Consider the following 14,501-nt stretch of genomic DNA (forward strand, 5'->3'; position numbering starts at 1 on the left):
TATAAGGAAGGAAGCAGGCCCATCTCATGCTGAGCAGATCTGGCCTCATGTAATTGGACTTCTAGGAACAGATAGATGCCTCTTCTTTATAAATTACCTGACCTCAGGCATTCCATGACAGCTACAGATAAAGAACCATTTCAACATTCATGGGACTCTGGAGCTCACATCTTACGTTAGCCTAGATACAGTACTCAACCCAGTACTGAAACCAAGGACCACTGCACAGGTTCTAGATGACCTGCCCAGCCTCTCCAGGCTTTGGAGTTTATGGCTCAGAAAGTTCATCTTTCCGAACAGGGGATCAATGGTCTGAAGAGAACAAGAGAAATGCAGTCTACAAAATGGCAGACAAATAATCTGTCAATCTTCAAGCTGATAAGGACTTGTCTAGAATACAGAAGTAGAGAAGCTGGCCATGCTTGTAGTCTCAGAACTTTGAAGGCTAAGGCAGGAGGAGCTTCATGACTTTGAGGCCAGGCTAGGTTACACAGCCCCATCTCAAAAAGCCAAAAAACCAACCAACCAACCAACCAGCCAGCCAACCAAAGCCCCCAATCAAACAAGAAAAACATAGCACCCTTCCCCACCAAGCCAGAAGAAAAGCAACAAATAATACAGCTGAAAAATTTAAATGGGTAAAGGATCTGAAAACCTCTTTCTTCAAAGATCTGCAAATATGCCCAGCATCCTAAGTCTTCTGGGAAATGCAAATCAAAACCACCGTGAGCGATCACTGTACCCTTTTTAGGATGGCTGCTATAAAAATAGAAACCCAGTGTGGGTGAAGACACCAAGAAATGGGAAGCCTTCTGCATCGCTGCTGGAGTAGAAATCACGGTGGCTGCTTTGAAAGACATCCTGACAGGGCCTCAGAAGGCCACACATAGAACCTCCCCATGATCCACCGGCTCCATCTCAAGGCACAAGAGACAAACACAAATAATGGAGAGAGCCCATGCAAAGCATCACACAAGTATTCCCAGCTGCATAGTTCATCAGAGCCCAAAACAGGGCTTGGCAAAACAAACACAGAAACAAACAAACAAACAAACAAACAAACAAACAAAACAACAACAATAACAAAAACCCCCGCTGGAGCGTAACCACAGTCATGGTGAAAGAGTATTTGGCAATGAAAAGAGAAATTGGTGTGCTTGGGTAATCCCAGCACTGGGAGGCGGGAGCAGGAGGATAGTTGAGTGTAAAGTTAGCCTGAAATGTATAGCAAGACTCTGTTTAAAAAAGAAAAACAGGATTGGAACACCATGGATCAACCTAGGAGATAGAACATACCAAGCGAGCCACTCACAGAAGTGTATGTACTGTATGATACGAAATTCCCTGACAAGATCATCTACGTGTAATTGTCTTTGGCTGGAGAAAACAGGAATGACTGGCTGCCAATGGGACCAAGGTATCTTTCTTGGATGATAAAAAACATTCTTGACCCCATGGTGGTGATGGCTCCCAACTCTGTGAAAATATTAAACCAACTTAAAGGTACTCTTTGAATAAACTGTTTGTTAATTATATTGCAGAGAAGCTGCTATAAATTATTAAAAAGTATAGGCTGGGATGAAGGCATAATTCAGCTGAGAGATGCTCACCTCCTGTAACCAAGCTTTGGATTTGAACCTCAGCACTGCATAAAACACGTATGGTCAACATTTTTCATCCCAGAGTCAGAAGCTCAAGGTCATGCTTCCCTCCATAGACAGTTTGGGGTCAGCCTGAGCCAAACACTGTAGTCTAAAATGAACAACATGGTAGCCGGAAACTGGGTAAGAACAGACTCATCTCACTGAGCCATGGTGGCACATGTCTTTAATCCCAGCACTTGGGAGGTAGAGGCAGGCAGATTTGAGGCCAGTTTGAGTAGCTTCGAGCCCAAGTTTGGGCTGGCTACAGAGTGAGTTTCAAGACAGCCAAAGCTAAATAGAGAAACTCTGTTCCAAAAACAAAAACCAAACCAAACCAAACAACCACACCAAAACCAAGAACAAAAACAAACAAACAAAAACAGAGAGAGAGAGAGAGAGAGAGAGAGAGAGAGAGAGAGAGAGAGAGAGAGAGAGAACAAGCTCATTCCAGTGGTCTTACAATTCAGCAACTGTCATTCATTTTTATTTAATGGGTGTATATTTTGCTTACATGTATGTTTGTGTAACACGTGCATGCCTGGTACCCTCAGCGGTGAGAACATGTCATTGGACCCCTGGAACTGGAATTCTATATGGTTGTGAGCTACCACGTGTGTGCTGGGAATTGAACACAGGCCCTCTTGCAAGAGCAACAAGTGCTCTTGACCACAGAGCCATTTGCTAGTTCCAGACAGTTAAGAAAGATAATTTGTTGAGGTATACCTCATAGCGGCTGAAGCTGGCACAAGGCAACTTTTGACAAAGGGACATTATTTTTATGTTCGATTAGCTATTTACCAATATTTCTATATGCTAATTGTACAAAAATAAAAGTTTCCTTATGACATTTTCATATATGCATACAGCCTACTTCCAACAGTCTCTCCTTTCCCCTCTCTTTCCCTACCACCTCCAGCCCTCTTTCTGGTCTCCAAATCTCCTAGCCTAGTGTTCAGAGGCACGTCCTGGTAGCTTGTCACATATATGGTAGTAATGGAGATGCCACAGAAACTGGCATTGTCATAAATAAGGGTTTCTTTTAAACACTGTTTTGCCTTTTTAGATAGAGTCATACTATAGAGCTGTTCTTGGCCTTGAACTTGGAATCCTTCTGCCTCAGTCACCCAAGTTCTGGGGCTATTAATCCTGGCTTAAAAATTACTTTGAAATTAAATTGATTTTGTAGAATTTCAGACATATATGCTATATTTACATCATTTTTTCTTCCTCTTTCTCCTTCCTTCTTCCATGTTCCCCTGCTTCCTCTCAGATTCATAGCCTCTTTTAATTATTTATTATTACATGTTTACATAAAATCAATTGAATATATAAATGCATAAATATACAAATACAACCTGCAAGAGGTAGCTAGACAGTTACCAGCATACCATAGAGAATAGCATAGGCTAGACAGTTACCAGCATACCATAGAGAACAGCATAGGCTAGACAAGAAAGGGCAAGAAGCTTGACAGGTACCTACAGAAATAGATTAGTGTTTGTACCCCAAGCCCTGACCCTTCTGGTAGATACCTCATTCTCCCGAGTAAGCATGTAATGCACAGAACATCCACTTTTATACATTAAACATCCTTTTTTTTGTTTTTGTTTTTGTTTTTGTTTTTTTCCAGACAGGGTTTTTCTGTGTAGTCCTGGCTGTCCTGGAACTCAATTGGTAGACCAGGTTAGCCTCGAACTCAGAAATCCGCCTGCCTCTGCCTCCCAAGTGCTGGGATTAAAGGTGTGCGCCACCACCGCCCAGCGATACATTAAACATCTTAAAACCTAATTCTTTTGAGTCTGGCTTCTTGGACTTTGCAGCCATTTGTGAGATTCGGCATATTGTTAACATGTGGTTATAGACTGACTATCCTTCTTTTCTTTTGTTCAAACATGTGCATGTTTGTGTATGTGTGTGCATGTGTGTGTGCCACAGCACATGTGGAGGCCAGAGGACCTCAGCTATCAGTCCAAACATCTTGAAACAGGACCTCCTGTTTAAAGCTTTCTGCATCAGTCCAGCTGGGCTATGAGTTTCTGGTTCTCCAGGTTTTCACTCCCACCCGCTGTAGGGATGTGCTGGGACTGCAGACACATGCCTCTCTGCATCCAGCTTTTTACATGGATCCTGTGTGGTCAGGCTGCTGTGACAAGTGCTTTATCCAGTGGGACCCCTGTCTAGTCTGGATTGTTCATTCTCATTATTGAATACATCCTATAGATAGTGGCATCTTCTACTGTGGCACAGACAAGGGTGGGCCTTCTAGGCTTTGGGTAGAGAGGCAAAGTTGAGGTCACAGGGACAGGTTGGGAAGAGATAGCCTAGGCATATCTGCTAATCTTTTCTTAGACTGGCATAGCCATGAATATTGGAGAGGAACGAACATGTGACTGAAAGTAGAGTCCTAGTGGTTGAAGTATTTGTGCAAGTGTGTGTGTGTGTTGCCCAGGCTGGCCTTGAACTCAAGACCTTCCTGTCTGAGCTTCTCTGATAGTTGGGATGACAGGCCCATGTCACTATACCCGGCTAGGGCTTAAGTGGTTCCAGCTGAGCAGGAACTAAGTTTGCACTATCACACAATGTGCCCTTTGCATCTTTGTTCTGCAGCTTAGGGCTCCATAAGAGGTCCATTGTCCAGCTGCCCGCTTCTGTGTGGGAGTCAGCACTACACAGCTTAAGCGTGCCGAGCCAAGTGCAGCAGGGCTCCCTGACATTGACCTTCCATGGGAGTGACTGTGGGGTTCCACAGGCTTCTGAGGTGGCAGCTATATGCCTTTCACTGGCTGGTGGTTGCTGGCCCCCAAGGCTGTCTATGGAAAGACCAAGGCAAGATGATGGGGTTTTGACTTTTAGTCCCAGCCAGCCAGAAGGGCAGAGGACTGAAGGTTAAGCTGAGCCTTAGGAACTATCCTGTCCATGGAACAAAGCCTCCACAAACCCCTAAAGGAATAGAGCTTCAAGGAAGGAAACTGAGCACCTAGCAGTGGCTGGAGGGTGGGGAGCAGACCTGGTTTGGAAGCCTGCTTTCTATTATCTTCTCAGGCTACATGTATCTCCAGCTTGTTCCTGTGAAATGTCCTCTATAAAGACCTGGTGAATGGCTTTCCTCCAGTTAGGTCTCATGACCATTCTAACAAGTTAATCCAAGTGGATCTGTGGGAACCCCAATGATAGCCACTGTCAAGCTTGTGAGCCCTGCTGAGGACTTGAAACAAACCCTTCCCTACAGGATCTGTCAACATCTTTAGGTAGAGACGGCATCAGGACTGAGCTGTGTTGACACACTCATCTGGTGCCTCCCGCAGCAAGCACCTTTGCAGCAGAGTCTAGCATGTTCTCGGACGTCCTGCAGAGTCCCTTCTAGCTACTGACCATGTCACATGCTGTCATTTGAGGACTGCTAAGTGATCACTGACTGCATGTCCAGCACTCAGTAGATTCTGTAATTTCTTACTTGTCACTGAGGAAGGTGAAGAGAATCCTTCCCACTTCTGGTTTTATTCTCAGGCCTTGTAATCCCAGAACTCAGGACACAGAGTGGCACAGGCAGGCCAATGACCTGAAGTCTGAGGCCAGCCTGGTTTTAGATAGTGAGTTCCAGGTCAGCCCTGTCTCAATCAATATGAAACAAAACATAACCAAACAACCTCTCCTCATAGAAACCCTAAAACAAAAGCCAAAGTGGGAACTGTGCCATTGTCCGGATTCCCACCCTTCAGAGACCAAGTGATAATAGCCCCCTACCCCCACAAAAAAGAAAAGAAAAAAGGTCCACTCAGGCCCATAAATGGCCACCCTGGGGCTGGCCAGAAGATGCATTGCAGGTGACAGGAAGTCCCAGGGGGCTTTCCCTGGCCTACAGGGAATAGAGGAAGCCATCGAGTGGCTCTGGAAAACACCTTTTCAGCTACTGTAGCTGAGTACCAACTACCACATACTTCTCAAAGGAAACTTGAGGCTCTTGGGGCTTAAGCAACCTGTGCTGGTCTTTCAGTAATGTCTGTTGACACATTTGCTGGTATGTGGCCGTGGCTGGGTCACGGGACACACGGAACTGGGCCTGCGGAACACCAATGTCTGTGTGCTTTTCCATGTACTTTACTACAGTGCAAGTGACAGCTGCAGTTTCATAAGTGCCAAGTCCGTGATGAGCTGTGTTTATACTATCAAAGAAGGTCTCTGTGCAGACAACCCTGTGCAGGGTTGCAGGTCACCCTCCCTTTTGGTGACAATCCTAGAGTTAAGACTGGAGCTGTAGTCCTGGAGTAACCATGTCTATTGGTGGTACCTGGGGCTCACCTGAGGGCTGGCTTTAAAATCCTGATTCTTGGCTCCCTCCTGTGGCTCAGTTTCCAGGGACAGTGTCCAGGAACCTGGTTCTCTGTTGAGGAGCCCAGAAGCTCAGAGCCTAGATAGTGTATTTTCAAGTTGGTTGCAGGTGACACATTTATGCATTGCTTTCTGATTTGCTTGGAACTGTAAGTTTGCATCTGAACCCCAACAAAGGCATCTCCCCTAGTAGAAGCAAAAAGCCTTCATAGTACCTGGCTAGGGTTTGCTGAGTGCTAAGACTTATGGAAACAGCTGTATTTATCCGTGCTTTACCTCCTGTTTTCAGAAGCTTACACTAGGAGGCTAGTTTCAAATCTAGCCTCCAACACCAGGAACAGCTTGACTCTTACTAAAGTTACCCCTTAACCTGTGAACCAGCATCATCTGTAAATGCACCAAGAACTCAGCCTCAGCACTGTTAACTGCAAGGAAGGCAGGGCTAGGAGTGAACACTTCATTCTCCAGCTAGCAAAGACAACTCTGGAGTCATCCTTTTGTTTCCGGCTTATGTGTTTATTGCAGGCCTGCCCTGGCTGCTTTGGGGTACTATCCTCTAGCCCTGAAGCCTGTTGAATCTGTAACAGCCACTTCCTTGTTGTCAGTCCTCTGTGGCTAAGCCCACATTTGTAACACTCATATACTTTTATTCATTTACCTGAACTCTTCCTGCTCTGTGAGCATTGCAGGGAAAACATGGAGCTGTCAATGCATCCATAGGTCTGGCTGGTATCCTCTAGCCACAAAGGAAATGTCTAAATCAGCTTAGTAGGCTCATGTTAGTATTCAGTTGACTTCATCCTCATCTAGGCTACTGGCCACTGAAGCCAGGCTGAGTGTATCAGCCTGACACCCATGGATGCTGGCACACACTTAACATGACACTCATGACAGAAGTGAACCCATTCAATAGCCCCATGACACAAAACTGTGGGAGATTAAATATATTCCAGACATGAGAACCCAGTGAGGAGGGCAAAATAAAAATTAAATGTCATTAGTTTGTGTTACCATCCCAGGGCCTCCTCTGAGAGTTAGGAAGACTTGCAAATGGGGGTGGGGCAGGCACAGGCTCAGAGAAGAGAAAGACAAAAAGGGAGGGGCACTGTCATTGAGATCACAGGACTTAGGCTGGCAACTGCTACCTGTCACACTGTGTGGCCTGGAGGGGGATCACTCCAGCTGTGCTAGTAAAGCCTACCTCACAGAAGGTTATACACATATGAAGAAGGAACATGGGCTGTTTGTACCGAGCACTCAGAGAACCAGGGTGTGACCCCAGAGACCCTCCAGTTTCTAGACCGTTCCTTTAGATATGGCTGCCACTCTCCAGAGGTCAGCTGTTAAGTTTGTGTAGGACTGAAACCATAAGCAACCAATGGGAGACTGCATTTTGTCACAAGCTTGGCTATCTTTGAATCCTGGATTCCACAGGTTACTGTTCCCCTCTTACGGAAAGATGCCGATAGGAAATCGCAGCCTTCCCTGTCAATGCTGTTTTCGTTGCGTGTACAGTATTTGTCTCGCTTTGGGAACAGACAGGAAATGTACTAGCTTTCAAGAAAGGAAACTGCAACATCTTCCTGATGAAGCTTTCTTCTGCTCCCAGCAATCTCTGATTAGAACTGTGTCATGAAGCCTCTTGACTGTAGGAATCTTGAGAATAGCCTCAGAGCGAGAATTGCTCATGTGAACTCCTGACTCTGTTTTTCCAGCCACGAATCTCCAACCCGGCAGACATTTCCCTGCGCCTCATTTCCAGGCCCCTCGGGCTCAGAGAGGGGATAGTAGATACTGCAGAGTCCATTTGTTTTGTCTACCCAGCTTTGTGGCTGAAGCAGGAGTGACAGCCATGCAAGACAGCCAGCACTCAGCACATTAACATATGATCCTGGCCATGGGGAAAGGCACAAAGTTAAAGGTATGTAAATAATCTCCTCCGGGCATGCTATGTCGGTCATCTTGAATGTTCAGTAGTCATGACTACCTGCAAGGACGGCCACAGGAGATCCTTTACATTCATCATGGAGGAGAGACTCATGAGGCTCCTCCCTAAGGATATACAGGCAGTTAGGATTGTTGGGTGAGGGGCTTACAAGGCCCCTCCACTCCCTGATAAAAGGTGTTCGAGTTCTTCGTGGTGTAGCTGCCTATAAGCTGCCCATGCCCCTATAAGTAACCTCTCATGGAAACTCCTGTAAGTAGCCCCAATCAAACACATTGATTCACCAAGACAGACTTGGAGGAACTGTCTGGTCTGCCCTTAATGCCGTATCTGGGATGAACAGTTGTTTGTCTCCCCATGAAAACTTCACACACGGTGGGAGTGAGAGGGGACTCCGGCGAGCCTGGAAGGCCACACACTGTTATGTATCTAGAATGAGCTGTGACAGAGTGTCTCATGCTTCCCGGTCTCTGCCCCAAATACACACCATTTAGCTTGTTTGTTTGAGTCAGAAAGTAGTGGACAACTCACAAAATGGCCTGACTTCAGGTGCTTGGGAACAACTGAGAATATGTTTATTTAAAAGCAATTTTAAATATTAAAAAAGTAGAAATTAACACATACAGTACTGAGAGACTGTCACATTAAATACATGTGAAATAAAAAGTGGACTGATGCTTCATGGTAACTCCCAGGGACGAATGTGGGATTTAACTAGTGGCAGGCATGACTGGGCTCCTATACACCATGTCCAAGTAGGCAATAAAAAAATAAATAACAATTGCTGTCCAACAGGAAAGTAAGACACACTGTTTGCAGACGTAATTTTTCCCTTCTGGGGAGACAAAGGAATGAATTTGATCTTTCTTAAGATTGCATATGTTTAAAATATTATGTCATGTATAAAACTGTAGATAGTGGCTTACCCCCTTCCAGAACAAGGTGAGATTTAAACTTAACAAGATTGCCAAAGGAATGTCTACCTAGTTTTCCTATGTCCCACAGTACAATGGAGTAGAGAAAACTCAAAATTCCTGATGGGAAACAGACAAAAACCAAAAGAAAGGTGTGAACATACATTTGTGTGAGTCCCTGCAGCAGAAGAGATTAACAACTCTTCGTCATTTTACAGATGGAGCTTGTTTGTTTAAAAACCAGCTCATGTTCAAATCAGAAGACAGCCTAGACCTCCACAATGCAACTTCAACAGGTCTTAAGAATGTGTGAACGAAATGGCACACTGGGTCACCACCCCTTTCCTGAAACCACTATGGCTGCCAGGTGCTGCTGGCCACACACCAGCATGCTGACAGGCACTTTTTGCTCTTGGTTTGGTGTGGGGACACACAGGTGCTCAGACACTATGAAAGCAATTGCTCAAGATCAGTTCCCAGTAAAAGCTGATAGAGCATTTTGCAGGTTTGTCATGCAAGGTTTATTTCAGAGTTCTCACTGTCACCACCAAGGCAGAACTGAGTTAGTATTTACCAAGCACTGTGGCTACAACAGGGTTCTTCCCACAGGCTTCGTGGAAACTCTGCTTCTGTGAAATCAGTGTTTTTTTTTTTAATTCATCGGCAAGATGATCTGTTTAAGACTATTTGTCTTCTGTGCTGTGGTCAAGATGAACTGAAGCCAATGTGACAGCACACCTCACAATCACAGCAGTCCTGGACCCAGGAGCACAAACAGCTACTGCACCCTTTCCACAAACTCACTCTGAAACCAAAGATGGAAATGCAATGTGCTGAATGGGAAAAGAATCGTAATAAAGAAAAACACAAGCAACAGCAAACCAGACAGCCAGACAACAGACAGACGACAGACAGACAGAGATGGCTTGCAGAGAGCTTTATCACAGTGCAATTCATAGCAGCGTCCACAACTTGGTTATAACTGACCTGAAGGGCACGTGTCCATTGGGTAAGTTGAGGGTAAGAAAATTACTCTAGCATTTGAGTTTAAGGAAGAGAAGAGGAAGGATTAAAAAAAAAAAAAAAAAAAAGTGGTGTCAGCACCGGGATTCTGCACGAGAAAACAGAAAGACCGACTTTACAGTTTTCCACTGTGAATAGTAAAGGTTTAATCAAGAACAAAATGAAGAAAGTCATGTCGAATGCTTGTCAGTACCATTGGGGGTGCTGGGTCAACACGATGTGCAAACACTCTGGAAAAGGCCAAATGAGTGACCAGAAACAAGTATTGTTGCAATCTTGTAACTTCTGTTTTAATGGCAATCAAGTTTAAAAATGTACAGTTCACTTCTTCATACTGTTTGTTCCTTTATAAAAGGCAGAATTCGGGTAAGCGTCTAGATGCATGCATAACGTAGAGGCAAATAGTTTCTGGCAGTCCTTGGTTCCTCAAAGTGGACTTCATCAGATGTGGTTTTAAGCTTTTGTCAAAATAGTCATGAAGGATATGTTACTTCTGCATAATGAGGTAATATCTCAGGGGTGGCCACTTGCCATAGATGTACAAATCCACTCATCTAAACTTGCACGAGGCTGCATGTGCTGGAAAATGCTGCAGAGGATTTTGTGTCAGTGAGTATTTGCTGAAGGAATAACACAATTAACTGAACACTTTTCTGTAATAAATACCAAAGTAGGTTTTGTAGCTGTAAACTGTGTACACAGATAACTACAGGCTGGCCAGCCAGGGGCTAACTTAACGTTCCACCCAGAGCGCAGAAGCCACCTCTGCTAATGTTGCATGTTCAGTAACGCCACTGAGAATACTGCATTGCTAGGAGTCAGCACTGCACCCTTCGACAGCTGCTGCAGACTCTTCACCTGGAAAGCTAGCAGTTCCTATACTCCTGCTTTTTGTTTGCTCAGAAAACAGCACAGAGATATGTAAGTGCTAGATGCCAAGGATGGCTTTGGCAAACCAGTAAGGCGCACCAGGTCCCGAGGTTACCCTAATACTGGTGAAGGCAGAAGACCACAGGATATTTACAATACATACTATATTCCCCTCCTGAGTGGCCCTTCCATGAGTTCTTGGTCTGTAACAGCAGCTATATACATGTTGTACACAGGATTACATGGAGGCAGCGGTCTGGCATGAAGGGTGTGGACGGACAGAAGGTTCTGCTTTTTGCTAGTCAGACAGGATGTGAACAAAGGACACTGGAAAGACACCCTTCCTTTCAGGCTGTCCTTCGATATGCCCAATCTGTAGGGAGAAAGAAGTAGTTAGACGGGAGATGGCAGGCAGTGATGGGTGTACTGGATAAGGGCCCTCCCTGTGTCTGCATGTAGGCCTGGGGTGAACTACTACACAGTGATACTAACAGACAGCATGGCAAAGCAATGGCACCAAGAACAAGTCCTCGGCCTTCAGAGGGTCAGCACTTCCCATGGTGCTGTGCGGAGATGGAACTACTGAGGACGGCTTCCACAGGCATCAGGTGTCCACATAGCCATCCCCCGGATCAGCTCAGACAAACCTTGATAAACCTCTTGCTTATAAAACTTGGTTAAAAAAAAGCCCCTATTCAGGCTTGTGTGATTAAGATTAAAACAGGACAACTATGCACACAGCAAGGTCCTGTGCCTTCTGGCTACCGCAGATGTCATCCGTGGTCTGAGACTGAGTAGCCTATGGCAGTTTTACCATTTGCAGCATAACCTGCAAGCCACAGTGACTTGCAAAACTTCCCTGATTACCTCCATGAGATTGATGTTAACTGCACTGAAAAGCATCCTCTTGTGGGCTCTCCATAGAAAGCACAGCAAGAGAACATGCACTGGCTGTAAACACCTACTGGATACACAGAAGGATGCACTAGAGAGCTGAGCTGAAAGCCGGACAGGCCAGCTTTCCGTTTCCTTCCCTCAAATACCTGTAGTAGAGCCCGGTATGGACTCAGGAGCTGTGCCTATGCCTTCATGTTCTCAGTCTCCTCAGGAATATGATTACTGTAGGACCTGGCCTACCTCTCTCCTACCAATCTCAGTTGGTTCTGTGCTCAGGTTTCCTGAGTATTAGGATTTTAAGCTCTTTACTGGGACGAGTGTGGGTTGAAGGCTCATAGAGTTTCCCTGAGGTACCATTCTGAAGTCATAAAAATGTTCCTTTTTCTTCTAAAAGTTTCATTTGGAGTCACTGCAGGATCAATGCAGTAACCTTAACAGACTGAACAAGAATGAGCTCTAGATACTACCACACCCTCCAGGGGAAACAGCTTTACAGACAGGATAAGCTTAATTCAAGTCCCCAGGACTAAAACTGACACCACTGGGGGACTTTGGACTCCAATTCACTGTCCTAAACTGGCCTTTTAGTGTACACTGGGAGCAGATTTGCCTCTGCCAAAAAAGAGCCTCTGCCAAGGAAGGGCCTCTGAGTATTCCCAGCTCATCCTGATCCAAGAAAAGCATGCCCTCTGGATTGTTTGGCCTCAGTACTGCTGACATACCCTGCTGGGGAGCTTCCCTGAGGACTGTACAGTGTCAGTAGCACACGTGACTTTTACTCGTTGTATGCCCATAGTCTATTTCCCAGGTCCTGATCATTAAAACATGTCCTGATAGTGTGGAGTCCAAGGACCTAGGGTGGCAAAACCACCCAGACCCCCGCTGAGAAAACTACTTCAGTCAAAGCAAAGCCTACAGTTCTTGCAGGCCCAGAAGAAGAAAGCCGAAGGTGCATGTGTGCTCATGTGCAAGCAAGTGAATGTGTGTTTCTGGGCAGCCACTGGTTCTGCTAGCCCAACCAGGAACTGCAGGTCACTTCCTGGCAGACAGATATGAGCCTCTCTTGGAAGGAGGTAAAAATTCATGCTGATGTTGAGAAATGGAAACAAGGACTGTATTTGTAGACACAATTGTGACCGTGTCATTCAACATTCTAACACTGTGCTCTCTTTAACTGAAGACTGGACTGGTTTAAGGGCTGAGCCTGCATGGGGCCATAGCCTTTGCCTCCTGGCTCAGAGAGTAACAGAGGTGAGAGCAACAGCTCTGGTTTAGAGCCAGGCCTGCCCTGGAATTAGCTCTGTGGCCATGCACTGTGACCCAAGCTCTTGAGCTTGAGCTTTGTAACTGAACAACTAGAAAATACACACAAAAAGCTAGGCTGTCATATGACATCATGGGGGAAAGTGTAACATAAATGTTAATGCTCGTGGCCCATTTCAAGGTAAGATTGTCTCTTTGTAGCATAAACTCAGTGACAGAGGGGCAGATGGGATGGCTGTGGGGTGAGTCACACACCTGCCAGGCAGGATTTGCACAGCCACCAAAGGAGTGGAGGCTAAGAAATGAAGGGGTCAATCAGATAAACCCAGGTACATACCCACCACTCCTGGTCCTCTTCTCCAGTGACAATGATCACTTCCCCCTCAATAAATGTGAGCTCATCGTCATTGTCTGCCTGGCAGTCATAAATGGTCTTCACTCGCCTCACTTTGTTTTTCCCCTGCAATAACAAAAGAACAGGTTTGAGTGGAGAGCAGATACCAAGGGCAAAACAGAACAGCACTCTTCATAGGTAGTGAGCCCAGCCTGGCTTTCTTGTGTGTGTGTGTGTGTGTGTGTGTGTGTGTGTGTGTGTGTGTGTGTGTGTGTGCGTGCGTGTGCGTGCGCGTGCGCGCATGCGTGCGTGTGTGTGTGTGTGTACAAGGCTGACACGTCCCCTGGGTACTGTATATTCTCAGGAATGGCAGTCCCTCCTCTGGCTGAAATCAGCAGATAACTTTCGGCAGACAGCAACCAATGCAAGTAGTGACCACAACTCAGCTTTCTGGAAATGCGCGAAGAGACCTGTCTTCCCACTGTCCACCCTGCTCCAGCATAAGCTTGCAGAGAAATGACAGTAAAAGCTATAAAAAAAAAGTTGTTTGGAAACTACGTAAAGCAAAATGTGCAGCTTCTGCATGCTGACTGTGCAGCACTGACAGATTTCTTAGTGTCTCATGCAAAACAGGTCAGGACACGTCAGGGAAGCCCAGGGAAGAGCCTGGGTCTACACACTTGTGATTCTGACCAGGACTTTTTGGCTGGATTTCCAGTTCTCTGAAGACAGGAAGATGGAAACAGAGGCAACATTTTCTAAGGAATACTTTTAGCACCCAGTTACTTCGATCACTGGCAATAAGAACAGCAAGTTCTCTCTTTACGTGCTCTGGGCCAAGTGTCTTTTCCTCTCTGTCCCTGGCTCCCTCTGGCTTTCCTAATGATTCTGGTTCCTTCCTGAGCTCCTGGGGGAGGGGTTGGGAAATGTGTGCTGATGTGCTTCGAAGATCTGTAGAACCATGGCAGCAGACTTTCATCTTGGCGCTGAGAGACTGGGGCCTGCAATGTGTTCACTTACAGGGAGTTTTAAGTGGAATACTGTCACCAATGCAGGCAGCAGGAGCTGGAGTTCTGTGCACAACAGAAAGACTTGAGTAGCCGTCAACAGTGCTGAGGAAGGCTGGAAGGCTGGCAAGCCCACAGTGGGCTTAAGTCCGTGGGAGGATGGCCACGTTACCTTTAGTGCTGATGTGCAGCACTGGTGTAAGAAAATGACCCAACAGAAGCGGCACACACAGGATTAAAAGTTTTGGTTCTCTCCCTTAACCTGGACTGCCTGAA

General features: G+C 45.9%; 1 protein-coding gene across 8 annotated transcripts in view; it reads right to left on the minus strand.

Annotated features, from left to right (window-relative positions):
• Positions 1-8,470: 8,470 nt before the first annotated feature.
• The window catches only part of Asap1 (ArfGAP with SH3 domain, ankyrin repeat and PH domain 1), a 299,267-nt gene continuing 293,236 nt past the window's right edge, over positions 8,471-14,501 (minus strand). For 4 of the 8 annotated variants that reach the window (XM_034516208.2, XM_034516206.2, XM_076911412.1 and 1 more), the window contains 2 exons: positions 13,222-13,344; positions 10,868-11,097 (listed from right to left, as the gene is read on the minus strand). In XM_034516208.2, the coding sequence (XP_034372099.1) occupies positions 11,023-11,097; positions 13,222-13,344 (198 nt within the window). In that variant the 3' untranslated portion in view covers positions 10,868-11,022. Of the gene's footprint in view, positions 11,098-13,221; positions 13,345-14,501 lie in introns of all 8 variants that reach the window. The other 4 variants (XM_034516215.2, XM_034516213.2, XM_034516216.2 and 1 more) reach the window with 2 other exon arrangements.

Source organism: Arvicanthis niloticus, chromosome 13 (assembly GCF_011762505.2).
Source record: "Arvicanthis niloticus isolate mArvNil1 chromosome 13, mArvNil1.pat.X, whole genome shotgun sequence".
In the NCBI taxonomy this organism is placed as follows: domain Eukaryota; kingdom Metazoa; phylum Chordata; class Mammalia; order Rodentia; family Muridae; genus Arvicanthis; species Arvicanthis niloticus.